We start from the raw sequence: 20,643 nt of genomic DNA, 5'->3' as shown, positions 1-20,643 counted from the left end.
GCCACCCTCCAAGGTCCAAGGAAAATGCCATCACTCTGGGCTGAGCTCCACTCTCTGTAATGGTCCTGGTCTTTAAATACAAGTTCTCACACAGCAGAACCGAAATTACCTGCAACTCACTTCTGGGGCAGTCACCTGGTGTTGCCATAATTCCTTTGGGATCTGCACATAGCTGCTGCTTTAATGTTTCATTTTCCCCTCCATTTCTATTTTAAAAGGAGATAGAATGAAAAAATGCTTGTTATGTTGCATAATAATTAATTCCACATAACTTCTAAGGTCCATGAAAAAGCTCCTCTACCAAATGGAAATAAATGTAAAGAATGAACAGAAATGAAATTTATAAACACAATTCTTACAAAATCAATTGAAAGCATTTAAAATTTATGAACTCCAAACAGTGTATATTTTCATCACTAGCCTGCAAGGTGTTAATTGTTCATTGGCCAAAGACTGTTAGTTTCTGTTAGATCACTGGGTTGAATTAAAACAATAAATTGATGTCAATTCTTTCCTTGGAACCCTGACAACTTTAACTCCAATTAGAATTTCCTATCTGAGGCTTTAAAGTGTTTCCACTAACAGGAACCAAGGTCTGCATCTCCCAGAGGCTTTTCTTCTCATTCTCAATCTTACTTTTCCAGTGACAGTGTAACCCATACTACGCTCTGAGATGGATGTGTGTTTTTTTCAATTATACAGCAATTCTTTGTTTAAAATGAGGGCTTCACTTTATCAATCAAGACCTAATACTTCTTTGGGTGACGTTTGTAATTATAAATACTAATACATATTCATCGCATTTTCGCTGGAAACACTGCATTGGGGCCAGAATGGGGTGGGGCCTGGTGGGTGGGCGGGGCCATGGCGGTGGGACCAGGATGGGGCTGGGCCGGTGGGAGGGCGGGGCCGGGATGATGGATGGGGCCAGGGTGGGATAATGGGGCGGGGCCTGGATGGGGCGGAGCTCGGCTGAGGAGCGGGGTAGGGTTGGGGGAGCGGGCCAAGGATCCTGAAGGGCAGGTGGCCAACGGGGTGGGGAGAGAATCAGGGGAAGAGAGGATGAAGGGAGGGGCAGGGCGTGATGCGAGAGCAGACTGCGTAGTGAGGGAAGGGAATGTGACCTGCTCTCTGAGAAGGTGGGACATTGGCCCGGAAGCCAAAGGCAGACGGGATGTGGGAGTGGCACTGGGGCGGGGCTCAGGGAGGGGCGGGGCACTGTGGGTGTGGTTGGGGAGGTAGCGGGGCTGCGGGGCGATGGGTGTGGCGCCGTAGGCGTGCTCGGAGGGAGGGCGTGGCCCTGGCGGGGGCGGGGCACCAAGCTTGAGGTTAGCACAGAGGCGGGAAGGCGCGGAGAAATCTCGATAAGGGGCGACGGCCTCGGACCGCCCGCTGACGCGACATCGGGCGAGGACCCCTCACCTGGCATGTCCTGCCCCACGCGCGGTCCAGCCGCCGGAGCTGCCCACGGGAAACCTACCTCAGCCGCGTTTCTCCGCTGAGGCTGGCGTCCACACCTCCGGCACGGAGGGGCAGCCAGCACCCACCAAGACCCCGAGCCACCGCCCTCGGCTCGCGCAGGCGCAATGTGCGCAGGCTGCCCGCGTAGAAAGCCCCGCCCTGGAACCGGCTTCGCGCGCATGCGCTGCCGTACACGCCCCGCTGTCCGGAGAGGGGAGCCAACGCCCTGGACCGCGCAGGCGCAGTGCGGTCGGGGGAGGGGCATCCCAGAGAAGACCCGGTCATGGGCGGAGCGCCCCGCGCAGGCGCGCCTCGCGGATCCCGCCTTCGGCCGTCGCGCGAGCCTGGGCGCTGTGCTCCAAGCGTGCGGCCTCGGGCTCGCGTACCCGGGCGCTGGGGGCAGCCCGGGGAGGGGGCGCGGCGGCGGCGCAGGTGGCGGGGAGCGGGAGCCATCCTGGTCTGGGGGGTCAGAAACCCGCTATGAGTGACAGAAGCGGCTGATTTCCGGAGCAGGACCCGCTTTCTCGTGCTTTTTTTGTAATAATTCAGTTAACCTTCCCAACCACACGGTGAAGTGTAAACCCTGTGTCGTTCTTTCCAGTTGACAAGTGGAAGCAGAGTGATTTTTTATTTTACCGAGAGGAAGTTTGGGATTTAAAGAAAAACAACAACGTTATTGGCCACTGCTATGTGGTGGTCTAATGGGGGTGGGCAGGTGATGGCTGGAGCCGGAAAGGTAGGAGAAGGTGGTCAAAATCCTAGAGAAAGTAGGGTGGCGGGTGCCAGGGCCTGGGAGAGCGGAAAATAGGGAGATGATGTGAATGGGTGTAGGGTTTCAGTTTCACAGGATGATGAGAATTACGGGGATGGATGCTGGCGATTGGCGATCGTTGGACAGCAATGTGAGCTATTTAATACTACTGAACTGTACACTTATAAATGGTTAAGATAAGTTTTATGTGTATCTTACCGTAATAAAAAAAAGAGCAGGAACAAATTACCAATATAAGAAATGAAAAGGGAATTCAGTACAGATGCTGTAGATTTTTTTTAAGATAATATACTAATATTATGAAAATTTGTCCAAAAAATTTAACAAATTAGATAAATTAGACAAATTCCTTGAAGAACAACTTACCAAAACTAAACGAGAATATTTAGAAAATCTGCATAGTTCTAGATCTTCGAAAGGAATTAATTTCATAATTTAAAATTTTCTTACAAGGAATACTCCAGGAACAGATGGCTTCACTAGTAAATGCTTCCAAACATATAGGGAGAAAATAGTGCTAATGTTACACAAATTCTTCCAGAAAATAAAGAAAACTGAAACACTTCTTAACTGGTTCTATGAGGCCAGCATAACCCTGCTATAAAATACTAGTAGACACAGAAAAAAGTTAAAATGGCTAAGACAGAGAGCGTTGCTCACCACGCAGTTCTACAAGGGTTAAGTCGTAACCCACTGCAGTTGGACGACAGTGCACCCTGAGAGGAATTCAGGATTTGGCACTCTGTGCTTTGGATACACAGACCCCTAGATGCATCGCTCAGGAAGAATTTCAATGACCTGGATTCTTGTATCTTCCCATACATAGAAAAGTACTAAAATCATTAACTTGGGATATCTGTTCTTTGTGATTAACAGCAATCTTTTACCAAAACGCATGCTTGACTGCATGTATTCATGCAGTCATGAATCATACATAAACTGGCCTCTCCCCTACCTCTTCCGAGCAGTTCCCTCAGAGCCACTGAGAGGCTGTCTCCCAAGCTATAATGCTCAGCAAGACCCTACATAAAACTTAAACTTGCAACTCTTATGTTGTGCATCTTTCTCTAACTGGACATCAGCAAAAACAATCCGGTGATATATAAAGTGATTACATATCATGACTGAGTGTGGTTTATTCTAGGAATGAAAGAATGTTTAATATTTAAAAATCAATGTTATTTCCACATTACAGATTAGAGGAAAAAAACATGAGCATCTACATAGGTGCAGAAAAAAACATTTCATAAAATTCAACACCCAATAAACTCTTACAAAACTAGAAATAGAAATACCTTAGTTTGTGAAAGGACACACAGATAATATTTAATAACAAAACAGTGAATGCTTTCCTCCTGGATTCAGGCACAAGACAAGAATGTCTTCTATCACCGTTTCTATTCAACAGTGTACAGGCAGCCTTATCCAATTCAAGAAAGATAGAGAAAGACAAAGAATGTAAAGATTGAAAGGAAAAAGTAAAACTGTCATTGTTCACAGACGGCATGATTGTGTTTGCAGATAAGCCAAGATAATCTACAAATAAAGTATTACAATTAATGAGTGAATGAGTGAATTTCTAAGGTCTCTAGATGAAGGCCCAATATGGAAACAATCAACAGTTGGAAATTCCAATCTAAAAATGTCATGTACAATAACACCAAGTAACATCAAATGTCATCTACCCTTTAGTAACTGACAGAACAACTGGACAAACAAAAACACACACACAGTAAGGATGTAGAAGATCTAAACAACACTATCACACCCATGATTTAATTAACAATCAAAGTATCAATAGTACACCAAACAACTGCAGAATACACCTTATTATTAAGGTCATATGGAATGTTAACCAAGATAGACCATAGACTGGCCCATAAAATAAGTCACAATGAGTGGCAAAGATTGAAATCTTAGAGTATGTTCTCTGACCATAGTGAAATAAAATTAGAAATCAATACAGTAAGAAATCTAGAAAAGTCCCAATATTTGGAAATTAAGCAGCATACATCTAAATAACCCATGAGTGAAAGAAAGAAACCAAAGAGATATTATTTTCAATTTCAAATTGAATGTTAATGAAAATATACTCCTATGGACTGAATGTCTGCATCACCCCAAAACTCATGTTGAAAGCCTAACCCCAAGGTGATGGTATTAAGTAGCAGAGCATTTCAGAGGAGATAAGATCATGAGAGTAGAGCCCTCATGAATGGGATCAATGCTCTTATAAAAGGGACCCGAGAGAGCTCCCTGCCCCTTCTACACATGAGGACACAGCAAGAAGATGGCCGTCTGTGAACCAGGAAGCCCTCACCAGACACAGGAAGTGGGCGCCATGATCTTGGACTTCCAGCCTCCACGACTGTAAGAAATAAATGTTTAGTTGTTTATAAGCCACATGGTTTATGGTATTTTTGTTGTAACAGCCCATTCAGACTAAGATACATATATTAAAATTTGGGTGATGCAGATAAAGCAGAGCTTAGAGAGAAATTGATGCTTTCAGTGCTTATGTTAGAAATGAAGAAAAATTAAATCCATGATCTAAACTTCCAACTTAAGAAGCTAAAATTAAAAAATAAAGGAAAAACAAATTAAAACCAAAGTTTGAGCAAACAAAGTTTAGCAAGGTAGGTCAAAGAAGGAAATATTAAAGATATAAACATAAATTACTGAATGAGGAAACAACAGAAAAAGTTAACAAAGACACAAGTTGGTTCTCTGAAAAAATTAATAGAATTGATAAATTCCTAGCAAGATTTATCAGGAGAAAAAAAAAGAGCTATCAATATTAGAAATGAAAAAGGGACCTCACCCCAGATGACACCAACGTTAAAAAGATAAACGGTAAACTGTGACCAACTTTGTGCCAATACATCTGATAACTTGTATGAAATGGACAACTCCTTTAAAGGCATAACCTACCAATCCCGACCCAAGAGAAAATTAAAGAATATATAGAGAGATTTTAAATTTTGTACAAAAACCTTCCCACCAAGAAAATTCCAGTCCCAAATGGTTTAATGGGTGAATTCTATCAAATGTGTAAAGAAGAAATAACACCAATGTCAACAAAAAATTAATCAATAGTGAATCTACGAAAGAAGGGGGAAATTTTTTTGGAGCCAACCTGAGGATTATAAGCCAGGAGACAGTCTTTCAGAAAGCTCTGAGAATTGTTCCACCCATCAGAGGTCACACACAGTTATAGATAAGTTCTTGAGACAAAAGGTTTTATGTCAAGTGACATATTGACCATTTACATAATCCATATGTACATGTATCAATGCAAAGTGAGTAGCGGGTCAACGTGACCCTTTACAAGATTAAGAAGGAATGTTGTCTCCCAAGGAGGTTTGGTCAGTGCAGATGCACAACACACACTCAAGGGGAGGGAAGAGGCCCAAACGGGCAGAGAACCATTTTATGTTTAAATTTTTCTTGTATTGCCATAAAATATGAATTTCATTTCATCACCAATATTAAACAAAATCTTAAGAAAATAGGGCATGGACACTTCCCAATTTGTTGTATGAGGCAAACATAACTCTATACAAGCACCTCACAAATACAAGGAAGGAAAATTACAGACAAATATACTTCGTAAAAATAGATGCAAAAATCCTTAACAAAATATTAGCAAATCAAACCCAACAATATATACAGAGGGCAATACATTATGGCCAAGTGGAATTTATCCCAGTAATGCAAAATTGGACTAACACTTGAAAACCAACGTAATTCACCATTTTAACAGAAGAAAAAAGAAAAATCATATTGATTATTTCAATAAATAAATAATTTTACAAAATTCAACAATCATCATTTTTTTAATCTCAACAAAAATAGAACATCTTCTATCTGTAAAAAGCCATCTTTCAAAAACCCATCACTAAAATCATACTTAAGGACATTATATTAAAAGTTTTCATTAGAAACAAGGTAAATATATCCACTTTCACCACTTCTATTTAATATTTTATAGGAAATCCTGGCCAGTACAGTAAGGCAAGTGTGAAACAAAATTCATATTTTATGGCAAGATGTGAAAAATTTATAAGCATGAAAAATTTTCTGTGCCCTTTGGCCCCTGTCTCCCCTCACTGTGCATCATGTATCTGCATTAGGCATTGGCCTAACCCTAAGCCATCAGCAGGAATACCTGCTCGATCATAAACAGCAGCATTCTCCCAGCATCAAGACAACTCCTTAAAGATAACATTCCTGGGAATTCCCTGGCTGTCCAGTGGTTAGGATTCCACACTTCCATTGCAGGGGGCAGTGGTTCCATCCCTGGTCAAGGAACTAAGATCCCACAAGCCCCACGAAGTGGCCAAAAAAAAAGAAGAAGAAGAAGATAACATTCCTTCTTTTTTTTTTTTTTTTTAATTTTTATTTATTTATTTATTTATTTATTTATTTATTTTTAATTTATGGCTATGTTGGGTCTTCGTTTCTGTGCGAGGGCTTTCTCTAGTTGTGGCAAGTGGGGGCCACTCTTCATCGCTGTGCGCGGGCCTCTCACTATCACGGCTTCTCTTGTTGCGGAGCACAGGCTCCAGACACGCAGGCTCAGTAATTGTGGCTCACAGGCCCAGCTGCTCCGCGGCATGTGGGATCTTCCCAGACCAGGGCTCGAACCCGTGTCCCCTGCATTAGCAGGCAGATTCTCAACCACTGCGCCACCAGGGAAGCTCTAACATTCCTTCTTGATCTTATAAAAGGCCACAATGACCCACCACTTTGTACTTACAGATCTGGATTTTGTAAACTATCTACGTCATTTAATGTACAGCCCTCCATCTCAAAAACCTATATAACTGTGCTTTGACGTCTAGCAGGTGAAACAGTTCTCGGAGCTTTCTGAGAGGCTGTTCCCAGGTTAGAGTCCTCAATTTGGCTCGAATAAAATTTTCCATTTCTTTCTTAGATCGACTGATTAATTTTTCATCAACGCAAGTAAAGCAATAAAAAAATACAAGGAATAAATATTAAAAAGGAAGAAATAAAATTATTTATATTCACAGATGATTAGAATGTTTGCATAGAATAGCCTAAGGAATCTACAGAACAATTATTAGCACGAATAAGTGAATTTAGCAAAATTGTGGGATACAAGATCAACCCAGAAAAATAAATGTTTTGATTTATTAGGAACAAAACATCAAAAATGAACTTTTTAAAAAAATCATTTACTGTAGTGTAAGCACCTGACAATTAGCTTTTCGAATATAATGTAACATATATATAATGCCGGACATTAAGCTTTCCATGGTTGAGGCATCTACTTCGAAGACATCCATCTCAGAAAAGCACATCGCCAGCAACACAGCTAGATAAAGAGCCAGGCCACCCGACCCATGAATTTCCCTTTTTCAGGAAACACCAGTTGACCTAGATAACTGACCCTTTGATGGCTTGCTTTCCCTTCCTGACCCTTAATTCCCACACTTGCATTTTAAATTCACCAATAAAGAGTGAGCCAAAAAAACTGTAGACCCTACCCTCGACCCCAATAAAGGCAGAACCCCAGAGAGAGAGCTTTCTCTCTCCACCTCCCCCCGCCCCAGAGTGCAGCCTGACTGTGTGCCCCAGACAAGCCATGTACCTTCCAGGACCTGTGAGTAACAAAACTTGTCTTTTCAAAGCCCTCTGACGTTGGTAGCTGAGGTGCATCTTGCAGCCCCAAGGAGAACCACAAGGGCTGGTCCAACCGCAACCTTGGCACAACCTCGGAAGATGTCTGAGGGGGCTGCCACAGACAGTAAGGGCCCAGGTGAGGGCCCCCAGGCACTTCCAGCTGATAACATCTCTATGGACAGGCTGAGACTGACCGAAATAAGCCTTAACATAAAATGCGTAAGAATAAATTTCACAGAAATATGTGCAAGACTGTACACTAGAACTAATTTTTAAATGATGAAAAAAATTTTGAAAGATCTAAATAAGTAGAGAGAGACACCATGGTCACATATTGGAAATTCAATATATTTAAGAAGTCAATTCTCCACAATTCTTCAAGAATTTTTATAAAGATACAGCAGTCAAGACAGTGTGGAACGGGCAAAATGATAGATAAAGAGATCAATGGAACAGAAGAGAAAGTCCAGAAGTAGAGCCACACTTTTACAGTCATTGATTTCCAACCAAGGTGCCCAAGCAGTTTGATGGGCTGAAGATAGTCTTTCCAAAAGGTGGGCTGCGAGAACAGGATGTTTGTTTAGAGACAATGAACCTGTCTGCCTGCCTCACACAAGACATAAAAGCTTATTTAGAATGGATCACAAACCTAAATATAAAACTTTAAAGCTAGAAGCAGCAAAGATTCCTTAGACATAAAAAGCACTAAATAAAATTAGAAGTTGGTAAATTAGACCAGTGGTCAGCAAACATTTTCTGCAAAGGGCGGGCCAGAGAGTAAACATTTTAAGCTTTGCGGGCAGTCTCAGCCAGAATCACTTAACCTTGCTGTTGTAGCATGAAAACAGCTATAGACAATATGTAAATGAATGGGTGCGGCTGTGTTTCAATAAAACTTTTATTTACAAATCCAGGCAAAAAGCTAACTGTCCATAGATTGCTGGCAGCTGTACTAGACCATCAAAATTTAAAACTCTGCTCATCAGAAAACACAGTTAAGACTAGGCAAGCTATAACAGCAAAGGAAACCATCGATGAAAGGAAACAACAACATACTGAATGGAAGAAAATATTTGCAAATGATATGACAAATAAGGCATTAATATCCAACATATATAAACAGCTCATACAACTCAACATCAAACAAACAAACAACCCAATTAAATAATGGGCAGAAAAACTGAATAGGCATTTTTCCAAAGAGGAAATGCAGATGACAAACAGGCACATGAAAAGATGCTCAACATTTCTAATCATCAGCGAAATGCAAATCAAAACCACAATGAGATATCACTTCACACCTGTCAGAATGGCTATCATCAAAAAGTCTACAAGTAGCAAATGTTGGTGAGGATGCGGAGAAAAGTGAACCCTTGTGCACTGTTGGTGGGCGTGTAAATTGGTGCAGCCACCATGGAAAACAGTAGGGAGGTTTCTCAGAAAACTAAAAGTAGAGCTACCATACGATCCAGCAATCCCATTCCTGGGTGTATATCCAAAACAAAAACAATAATTTGAAAAGATACATGCACCTCAATATTCATAGCAGCATTACTTACAATTGTCAAGACATGGAAACAACCTAAATGTCCATCAACAGATCAATGGATAAAGAGGCTGTGGTATATATGTATATATACACAATGGAATACTACTCAGTCGTAAAAAAGAATGAAATATTGCCATTTGCAGCAACATGGATGGACTTGGAGGGCATTATGCTAAGTGAAATAAGTCAGACAGAGAAAGATAAATACTATATGATATCACTTATATGTAGGATCTAAAAAAATACAACAAACTAGTGAATATAAAATAAGAGAAGCCAACTTATAGCTATAGAGAACAAACTTGCAGTTATCAGTCGGGGAGGGGCCGTATAGGTGTGGGGAGTGGGAGGTACAAACTATTGGGTGTAAGACAGGCTACAAGGATGTATGTACTAAACGGGGAATAGAGCCAATATTTTGTAATAACTGTAAATGGAAAGTAACCTTTAAAATTGTATAAAAATGAAAAAAAATTTTTTTAAAGAATAGGCAAACCATAGACTGGGAGAAAGTATTTGCAAAACATTTACCTATCAAAAGGTTCGTATATGAAATATATGACTCCTAAAACCGAAAAACTAAATTAATAAACAAATAAATAAATAGAAATGGGCAAATTACTTAACAGACACTTCATGAAAGAAGATATACAAACAGTCAATAAGTACATGAAAAAAATTCCTCAATATTGTTAGTTGTTGGGAAAATGAAAATCAAAACTCCAATGAGGGACTTCCCTGGTGGCGCAGTGGTTGAGAGTCTGCCTGCCCATGCAGGGGACACGGGTTCGAGCCCTGGTCTGGGAAGATCCCACATGCCGCGGAGCAGCTGGGAGCGTGAGCCACAGTTACTGAGCCTGCGCGTCTGGAGCCTGTGGTCCCCAACAAGTGGGGCCGCGGTGGTGAGAGGCTCGCGCACCACGATGAAGAGTGGCTCCCGCTTGCCTCAACTAGAGAAAGCCCTCACACAGAAAAGAGGACCCAACACAGCCATAAATAAATAAATAAAAATTTAAAAAAATAAAAAATCTACCCCTAAAAAAAAAAAAAAAAAAAAAACTCCAATGAGATACTTTTACACAGACTGGCTAAAATTCAAAAGACTGACACCCAAATGTCGGGACCGATGTGGAGCAACCATAATTATCACACACTGTTGTGGGAGTATAAAATACAACAGGCGCTACGGGAAAATGTTTGGCCTTTTCCTGTAAAGTTTTACATATTGTATAAGTTGGCTCTGGCTGCCACAATAAAGTACCACAGACCGGGCGACTTAAACATCAGACATTTATTTTGTCTCAGTCTGGACGTCCATGATCAAGGTGCCAGCAAATCCGCTCCCTTGGCTTGTGGACGGCCACCTTCGCGTTCTGTCCTCACAGAGCTCAGAGAGACAGGCTCTGTGTCTCCCCCTCTTCTCATAAGGACACCAGCCCTATCGAATTAGGGCCACGCCCTTCTATCTTCATTTAACCTAAATTGCCCCCTAAAGGCCACCTCCAAGTGCAATCACACTGGGGGTTGGAACTTCAACATATGAGTATTGAGGGGTCATACTGATCTACCCTACAGCCCAGAAAAAGAACTCCAAGGCATTCTCCAAAAGAAATGAAAGTGCCTTGCCCAAGAATGTTTATAACAACTTTATAACAAAAAAGTTGGTACCATTCTAAATGTTAGTGAACAGGAGAATGGATACACAAACTGTGGTATATTCACACAATGAACACCGCTCACGAGATTTACTTTTACGTTGGTGAAATCACGACCAGCTTGAACTAAAAGGGACCGAGATCATTCAAAATGAAACAAGGCTGTCGTGGACCCTGACATTCTCAGCTGAGGAGTCAGAAAAGGAAGGACAGGAGGCTGTGTGCCCTCCCAGGGGGCAGCGGGGGACTCGGACTGGGGAACCGCCTGTAAGGAGCTGAGCAAGGCTCTAATCCAAACACACCTGCTCGCGGACCAGGGACCCTGGGAACTTTGCCCTGTGGATTTCGGGGCTGCAGCGAGCGGGCAAGGACACGTGCCCTGTGCTCTGCCCCTGTGCGAATGGGAGTGTCTCTCATGTCTACCCTCCTGTCTCACCAGCATGTGCTGGGTGTGTGTGCAGGAAATCCAGACTTGTCTTCCTAGCTCACAAGTCTCTGGAACAAGAAGACATGCTGCTCAGGAGCCCCAGTGGCTACTAGACCTGACTGAAATCATGAGGTCCTGAGCTTCAAGCCTGATGCCACAGTTGGATAAGATTTGGTTGGGGGGGGGGGGGTTCCTGGTACAGGGTGAGCAAACGCTTTATGTTTAAGGATTGTAAATATTTTGTGGCTAGAATATTAAGTGTGGGAGATTGCAGATGCTGTCCTGAAAAATACGACAGCCAGTTATTTTACCAGCAAAATGGATGTATTTGTTAATAGCAGAGGAATCGCAATTCGGGACATGCAGGCTATGGCAAACTGTAGTCAAGTCTAGAGAACACAGGAGAGGAAGGCCACTTCACAGAGAAAAGGGGGAATTGGGAGGGGCTTCTCTGCAGGCAAGTCCACTGGAGGGAATGGAGGCTTCAGGCTGAGGGCTTCTCATTGGCTGGGCTACTGCTGGGCAGGAATAAAACCCTCCTTCTCCTGCTGGGTGTAAAGTTGGCTGCCTCCTGCCCAGGAATGTGAACCGAGATGGGAGGGAAGGTACGGGCGTGGGATCTCACCATTCAGGGCTTCCTGACTCCATTTTAGATGAGGTTTCTCTTTAATTTTGACCCCCAAATGGCCACAGTACTTTGCAGTTTTTCCCAGCAAGAAGTGGACCCCTTGAATCCTGGCTGGCCTTGCAATGTACCCACAGAAGTCGCAGAAGTGACCACGTGCAATTTCCGAGTTTAGGATTCAAGAGGCCACTCAGTGTCCAATCTCACTCTTGAAACCCATACCACCAGGTAAAAAGGCATAGGTGAGCCTGCTGGATGAGCAGAGATCGAGGGCTAAATCACACAGGCACATAAACACACACACACACACACACGCATATACATGCACATGCACACAAACACACACACAAAAACACACAGGCACATGCACACCGCACACACATACACACTTGACAACCAGTCACCTCCAGAACCAAAGCCACCTGGCTGACCAGCCGTAACTACAGACAGGGGTTAGTCCAGATGACACCGGCATAAGAACTGCCCAGCTGACCAAATCCCAAATAGCCAATGCACAGAATCGCGAGCTAAAGAAATGATGGTTGTTTGAAAACACTAAATTTTGGGACAGTTTGGTATGCAGCAAAAGCTAATTGATACATCAAGGAATGCTAATTAAAACCACAATGAGATGTCACTACACGCCCATCAGAATGGTTGAAAGACTAAAAGTACTGAAGTGTTGGTAAGTACCTTGACCGATTAGAGTTATACATTGCTGGGGGTGGGGGGATGTAAGCCGGTATAATTATGTTAGAAACTATTTGGCAGTTTCTGGTAAAGTTAGACATATGCCTGTCCTGTGATTCAACAATTCCACTCATAGGTATGTGCCCCCCCCCCCCCGCAAAATTGCATACACGCCTCAACAGATAAGTGCAAGGAAGGTTCACGGTGGAGGGACGGCGTGAAGGAGTCTTCTGGGGTCCTGGAGTGTTCCGTATCTTTAAAAGGATACAAATGGGTGTTGTATACTATGTAAGCCACACAATGTAAAGTACACCTCAATTGAAATTAATCTTTCAATGTGTTTAAAAAGATGTGTGCCCTCCACTGTGTGTAGGTAATTTGTGGCTGGAGGGTGAACTGTGGGGTTTTTAAGGGCTGTAAATTCTTTGACACTCTTCCCATCACATTCCTCTCCCTGAATCTGGGTGGGCTTTAATCAAGAGAACAGGAGAACAGCAGTGACCTCTGAGGCCAGCTCACAAGAGGCCATGTAGCATCCTCTAGTTCTGCTGGAATGCTTGCTCTCAGGACCCAAGCCGCTCGGGGACCCACACAGATGCCAGACGTGCAACTGTGGAGGGGGCCAGGGGACCCACCGCCATCATTTGAGCCATTCCACTGTTCCAGGCTTCCCAGCTGTGGCCCTGGACATTGTGGAGCTGAAGCAAGCTGTTCCCCCACACTCTGACCATCGTGCACAGTGAGAAGGAGGAAGAGGTTGAGGGTTTTATGCTGTTTGCTGGTGTTTCTTGTGTGACAGTGGGAACTGGGGTGGAGTTTGGTGCTTCGACGTGGGTGCTGCCAAAGCAGGAGCCTAAAGCCTGCAGCACCAGCTTGAAATTAGGCAGAAGCTGGGGGGCCTGTGCACCGGGGGTGGGGGGCACGGTCGGCCAAGGCAATGGCAGCAAGATGATGTTCCTGGAAGCAAGAGGAAAGACCCCTGTTATTCAGCCCAGGAAGCCGGGCACCAGGGTGGCCTGCGTGGAAGTGGAGTTGACGCCAGGACTGATGAAGCGTCTTCCAGACAGCGTCAGGGTGTCAGTGGGGGTCTTGCAGCTACACATCTAAGTAATGGTCAGGGAGAGAGGAGCTAAAGAAGGATTATCCAATTTTCAAACAGAACTTAAAGGAGCTATAAAGGAGCCACGATTGGCTCAAAAATGAAACTATTTTTCACCCCTACCCTCTCCTCACCGCCCCCCCACCCTCAGTCTCTCCCAGCAGAAGATTCTCAAACAAAGAGAGAGCTCAGGGCAAAGACTGAATCCGTGACACTGTTGGGGGAGTGTGGTCTCAGAATAAAAGCAAGACGAGGTGGAATTGTAAAACCCTCTAAGACTCGGAAACAATTTAATTGCTGCCTCATAGACCCGTTCAGGTGGGCAAAAGCCTTCTGTGGACCTTGCACTTGGGCCCCTCGGATGCTTCTGTGTCAATCAGCCCCAAACCTGAGGTCACTGGACGCAGAAGTCTCATGGGGGCCAATTAGAAAAGGGCCTGTTTCAAAGAGATTCGGGTGTAGGTTTTGTCAAATGGCATGAACACTGATGAACTTTGTAGAAAACCCACAGTTATTTAGAGAATGGTACCAGCAGAATCCACAGCAGCTTGCACTAAAAGAAGCAGAGACAGCACAAGATGGAAAGAGGCATTTGGACCCTGAACTTCTCCAGGTAGGTGGAGGCTACAAACAGGGGCTACTGTTCATGGAAAAGGAAGAATGACTCAGAGCGTGGAAAGGGGTAAAGCCAAGTCAGGGGAATCATTCTTGGGCACTGTGGGCTGATGAAGGCTGGTGCTGTGTGCTGGGCTGGACGGTGCTACACTGTGCCTCCCATTTCCCCTTCAGAATGGACTGTCCAGCAAAAGCAGTTCTAAGATGGAAGTTTATAGAAATTCAATCTCACCTCAAGAAACAAGAAAAATCTCAAGCAAGCAATCTAACCCTACACCTAAAGCAACTAGAGAAAGAAGAACAAAGAAAACCCAAAGTCAGTAAAAGGAAGGAAATCATAAAGGTCAGAGCAGAAATAAATGAAATAGAAACGAAGAAAACAATAGCAAAGATCAATAAAACTAAAAGCTGGTTCTTTGAGAAGATAAACAAAATTGATGAACCATTAGCCAGACTCGCCAAGAAAAAAGGGAGAAGACTCAAATCAACAGAAATAGAAATGAAAAAGGAGAAGTAACAACTGACACTGCAGAAATACAAAGGATCATGAGAGATTACTACAAGCAACTATATGCCAATAAAATGGACAACCTGGAAGAAATGGACAAATTCTTAGAAAAGCACAACCTTCCAAGACTGAACCAGGAAAAAATAGAAAATATAAACAGACAAAACACAAGCACTGAAATTGAAACTGTGATTAAAAATCTTTCAACAAACAAAAGCCCAGGACCAGATGGCTTCACAGGCAATTGCTATCAAACATTTAGAGAGGAGCAAACACTGATCCTTCTCAAACTCTTCCAAAAACTGCAGAGGGAGGAACACTCCCAAACTCATTCTATGAAGCCACCATCACCCTGATACCAAAACCAGAAAAAGATATCACAAAAAAAGAAAATTATAGACCAATATCCCTGATGAACATAGATGCAAAAATCCTCAACAAAATACTAGCAAACAGAATCCAACAGCACATTAAAAGGATCATACACCTTAATCAAGTGGGATTTATCCCAGGGATGCAAGGATTCTTCAATATACGTAAGTCAATCAATGTGATACACCATATTAACAAATTGAAGGATAAAAACCATATGATCATCTCAGTAGATGCAGAAAAAGCTTTTGACAAAAGTCAACACCCATTTATGATAAAAACTCTCCAGAAAATGAGCATAGAGGGAAACTACCTCAATATAATAAAGACCATATATGACAAACCCACAGTAAGCATCATACTTAATGGTGAAAAACTGAAAGCATTTCCACTAAGATCAGGAACAAGACAAGGATGTCCACTCTCACCACTCTTATTCAACATAGTTTTGGAAGTCCTAGCCATAGCAATCAGAGAAGAAAAAGAAATAAAAGGAATAAAAATTTGAAAAGATGAAGTAAAACTGTCACTGTTTGCAGATGACATGATACTATACACAGAAAATCCTAAAGATGCCATCAGAAAACTACTAGAACTAATCAATGAATTTGGTAAGGTTGCAGGATACAAAATTAATGCACAGAAATCCCTTGCATTCTTATACACTAACAATGAAAAATCAGAAAGAGCAATTAAGGAAAGAATCTTATTTACCATTGCAACAAAAAGAATAAAATAACTAGGAATAAACCTGCCTAAGGAGGTGAAAGACTTGTACTCAGAAAACTATAAAATACTGGTGAAAGAAATCAAAGATGATATAAACAGATGGAGAAATATACCATGTTCTTGGATTGGAAGAGTCAATATTGTGAAAATGACTATACTACCCAAAGCAATCTACAGATTCAATGCAATCCCCATCAAACTACCAATGTCATTCTTCACAGAATTAGAACAAAAAATTTACAATTCGTATGGAAACACAAAAGACCCCGAATAGCCAAAGCAATCTTGAGAAGGAAAAACAGAGCTGGAGGAATCAGGCTCCCTGATTTCAAACTATACTGCAAAGCTACAGTAATCAAGACAGTATGGTACTGGCACAAGAACAGAAATATATCAATGGTACAGGATAGAAAGCCCAGAGATAAACCCATGCACATATCATCACCTAATTTACAACAAAGAAGGCAAGAACATACAATGGAGAAAAGACAGCCTCTTCAATAAGTGGTGCTGGGAAAACTGGACAGCTACATGTAAAAGAGTGATATTAGAACACTATGTAACACCATACACAAAAATAAACTCCAAACGGATTAAAGACCTAAATGTAAGACTAGACACTATAAAGCTCTTACAGGAAAACCTAAGAAAAACACTCTTTGACATAACCACAGCAAGATCTTTTTTGACCCACCTCCTAGAGTAATGGACATAAAAACAAAAATAAACAAATGGGACTAATTAAACTTAAAAGCTTTTGCACAGCAAAGGAAACCGTAAACAAGACAAAAAGACTACCCTCAGAATGGGAGAAAATATTTGCAAATGAAAGAATGGACAAAGGATTAATTGCCAAAATATACAAACAGCTCATGGAGCTCATTATCAAAAAAAACAAACAATTCAATTAAAAAATGGGCAGAAGACCTAAATAGACATTTCACCAAAGAAGACATACAGATGGCCAAGAGGCACATGAAAAGATGCTCAACATCACTAATTATTAGAGAAACGCAAATCAAAACTACAATGAGGTATCACCTCACACCGGTCAGAATGGCCATTATCAAAAAATCTAGAAACAATAAATGCTGGAAAGGGTGTGGTGAAAAAGGAACCCTCTGCATGGTTGGTGGGAATTTAAATTGATACAACCACTATGGAGAACAGTATGGAGGGTCCTTAAAAACTAAAAATAGAACTACCATATGACCCAGCAATCCCACTACTGGGCATATACCCAGAGAAAACCATAATTCAAAAAGAGACATGTACTACAGTGCGCATTGCAGCACTATTTACAAGAGCCAGGACGTGGAAGCAACCTAAGTGTCCATCAACAGACGAATGGATAAAGAAGATGTGGCACATATATACAATGGAATATTACTCAGCCATAAAAAGAAACGAAATTGAGTTATTTGTAGTGAGGTGGATGGACCTAGAGTCTGTCATGCAGAGTGAAGTAAGTCAGAAAGAGAAAAACAAATACCGTATGCTAACACATATATATGGAATCTAAAAAAAAAAAAAAAAATGGTACTGATGAACCTAGGGGCAGGACAGGAATAAAGACATAGATGTAGAGAGTGGACTTGAGGACCCAGAGGGGAAGGGGGAAGCTGGGGCGAAGTGAGAGAGTAGCATCGACATATATACAGTACCGGACATAAAATAGTTAGCTAGTGGGAAGCAGCCGCATAGCACAGGGAGATCAACTGTGTGCTTTGTGATGACCTAGAGGGGTGGGATAGGGAGGGTGGGAGGGAGGCTCGCGGGGAGGGGATGTGGGGATGTATGTGTGCATGTGGCTGATTCACTTTGTTGTACAACAGAGACTAACACAGTATTGTGAAGCAATTATACTGCAATAAAGATCTATTTAAAAAGAAAAAGAATGGCCTGTCTCAGTCAGGCGCTCTTGCCCCTGTCCTCACGCTGGACGTGGGGTTAGAGGATGGAGTCAGGTAACTTGCTTCTTTAGGTCACAGTTTTGAAGGAAACATCCTCAAGCAGCTGTTCCCGAGGAGTCGTGCCCAAGGAGGCTCCGCGCACGTGGACCAGCTCCTGGGGCTCTGGCCGCCATGGTGGACGCGGCCTGGCAGGCCTGGTTGGCAGGTCTGGGGGGTGGGGTTGCTGTGCACGTACATGCGGCTTGGCAGAGCCTTCTGTCTCCCTTCCCACGTGCTCTTCTCCAGTGTGACAGGGCCACCTCTCCATCCCCTCCCTGGGGTTCCGGGCAGGCCTTCCACCTGTCTGTAACCAACAGGAAAGGACAAAGGGGCCCCCATGACTTCTGAGGTCACAACGGTGGACGCCACCTCCGCCGGTTCTGGCGGGAGCTCCTCTGGGGAAAGGCGGCCCCGTGTGAGAGGCTGACCATCCAGGGATCACCTTGCTGGTGAGTAATACACACATCATGAGAACTGTATCAACTTATTCAGTTCTATTATGGAGGCTATGTTGTTTTAATTTCCAAAAATAGTTTATCCTTCCTATGATTTTATCTACGTATTCTTTACATTTTTATTTATATTGGCACTCAATTGTACCATTAGATAATAAATGTACCTGTGGATATATTTCAGTTATACTAAAATTTTAAATATCAAGCCAACTCTTTACAGTGTCTTTAACTTAGTTTGTTTTTAACAGGCAAAAAATATTATTGTCCTGCAGTAGGAAAACTGCTAGGAATTAGGCTGCCAGATTTACACGTTCTTATGTTTAATATTCTCTATTTTGTTTGATAAATTGTTCATGTAAATCTCTAAATAAGTTAACTCATTCCCACCTCCTAGATCATTCTTCTTGGAGATGGTTCAATTCCACAGAGTTATTTTTAAAGCAAGGTGTAGGAATCCTCATTATTGACTAATTTTAACACTCAATTGAGCAGATTTTTGTTGTGGTTCACTTGGCTTCATGTGGTTGAATACCGTGTGCCGTGCTGCGCCCAAGTGGGAGAAGGCAATAAAACGTGCAGTGCTTATCAAGCAGTTAAACAAAAAATGTTCCCATTGAGTAAAAAAACCAAGTAGGCTAATCTAGTGATTTTTTTAACCTTAAACTTGACATGTTTTTATGGTGTCAACGAAAAATTAATCAGTCGATCTAAGAAAGAATTGGAAAATTCTATCTGAGCCAAATTTGAGGATTGTGACCCAGGAAGAGCATCTCAGAAAGCCCTGAGAACTGTCCCGGCCATGAGAAAACACAGTTTATATAAGTTTTTTGAGACAGAGGCTGTACATTAAATAACATATTATTGACAGTTTACATAATCCAGATTTAAGTGCCATCGTGGTGTGTCATGTGACCCTTTATAAGATCAAGAAGGAAAGTTACCTTTGAGGAGTTGCCTCCCAGCAGCTGGGAGAATGCTGCTGTTTCAGGCTGAGCCGGTGTCCCTGCTGACGGGGAGGTCTGGTGGATGCCTAACGCGGACACGTGCCGCACAGTAGCAGGGGGGCGGGGTGCAAAGGGCGGAGAAGAATTTTTATGTTTAAATTTTTCTTGTCTTGCCATAGATATGAATTTTATTTCACCATGGCAAATTTCTGAGTCCTTAAAAGTATAACCAGATAAATATTTGCACTGAGTTCTACCGGGGAAGCACTGGCCAGTCTCCTCTGGGTGCCTTTCCCAGCATCAATCACTTTCTCTCACATCCCCGGACACAGTTCCAGGGCAACAAACTACACTCACAAAGCAAGGCTGAGGAAGCAGCTTCGTGTGGGGCGTGCTGCGCTGTTCCAACCTCCAGCGCCCTCTCAAAATTAAAAAAAAAAAGCACAGAAACAAAAACAAAAACAAAAGCTCTCTTGTCTTGAGCTGGACCCTGACGTCGCCATGGACCCAAAGCAAACCCAGCATCGTGGCGGCTGCCAGCTCCGCTCACGCTGCGCTTGCTCTGCTCGCAGGGAGCTCTGACTTTGGAATGACTGGCTAGAAACTAAATGGATTCATGGAATTTGATGTGGTATAAATATAATAAAACGTGATACCCATGAAATACAGATGCTCTATCACAATTGGCCAAACTGGGGCCTCCTGGACTCAAAGTTTTCTAAATTAGCCAGTGAGCTCTTCCTGCACTTTTGGACCCTAATGTATCTGGCTCAGAAAGAAATCCCTGCCCTTTTCTTCTTTGCTGTTCTTTGCTTTGCTTTGTCTGCCTTCTGTACCAGGAGTTCACCTGACAGTTGCAGGTTCCTTTGATAGACGAGAATAGTAACTTTTATGATGATAATGACCATTAATTGGGTGCATTAGGCACAGCACACTATATATACACATGTGTGTGTGTGCACGCTCACGTGTGCATGCACAAATTCCCCTCATTTACTGAGGCTGAGAAAGCTTAAGTCATTTGCCAAAGTTCTGTCCACAGAGACAGGATTTGAACCCAGCTCCAGGCTCCAGCCCCAGTGCTGATGGTTGGGCCGCACTCTCTAGAGCAGGAAAGGCAATTGATTCTCGTCTCCTGACACTT

General features: G+C 42.7%; 1 protein-coding gene across 1 annotated transcript in view; it reads right to left on the bottom strand.

Annotated features, from left to right (window-relative positions):
- Positions 1 to 1,656, bottom strand: part of PRMT2 (protein arginine methyltransferase 2) — a 42,001-nt gene extending 40,345 nt beyond the window's left edge. Inside the window, 3 exon segments of the mRNA XM_059921786.1 lie at positions 110 to 206; positions 1,481 to 1,530; positions 1,532 to 1,656. Of these exon segments, the coding sequence (XP_059777769.1) occupies positions 110 to 206; positions 1,481 to 1,530; positions 1,532 to 1,642 (258 nt within the window). The 5' untranslated portion in view covers positions 1,643 to 1,656.
- Between the last annotated feature and the right edge of the window lie 18,987 nt (positions 1,657 to 20,643).

Source organism: Balaenoptera ricei, chromosome 4, assembly GCF_028023285.1.
Source record: "Balaenoptera ricei isolate mBalRic1 chromosome 4, mBalRic1.hap2, whole genome shotgun sequence".
Classification (NCBI taxonomy): Eukaryota; Metazoa; Chordata; class Mammalia; order Artiodactyla; family Balaenopteridae; genus Balaenoptera; species Balaenoptera ricei.
Note: the sequence above shows the minus strand (reverse complement) of the source record. Positions and strands in the feature narration are given on the sequence as shown.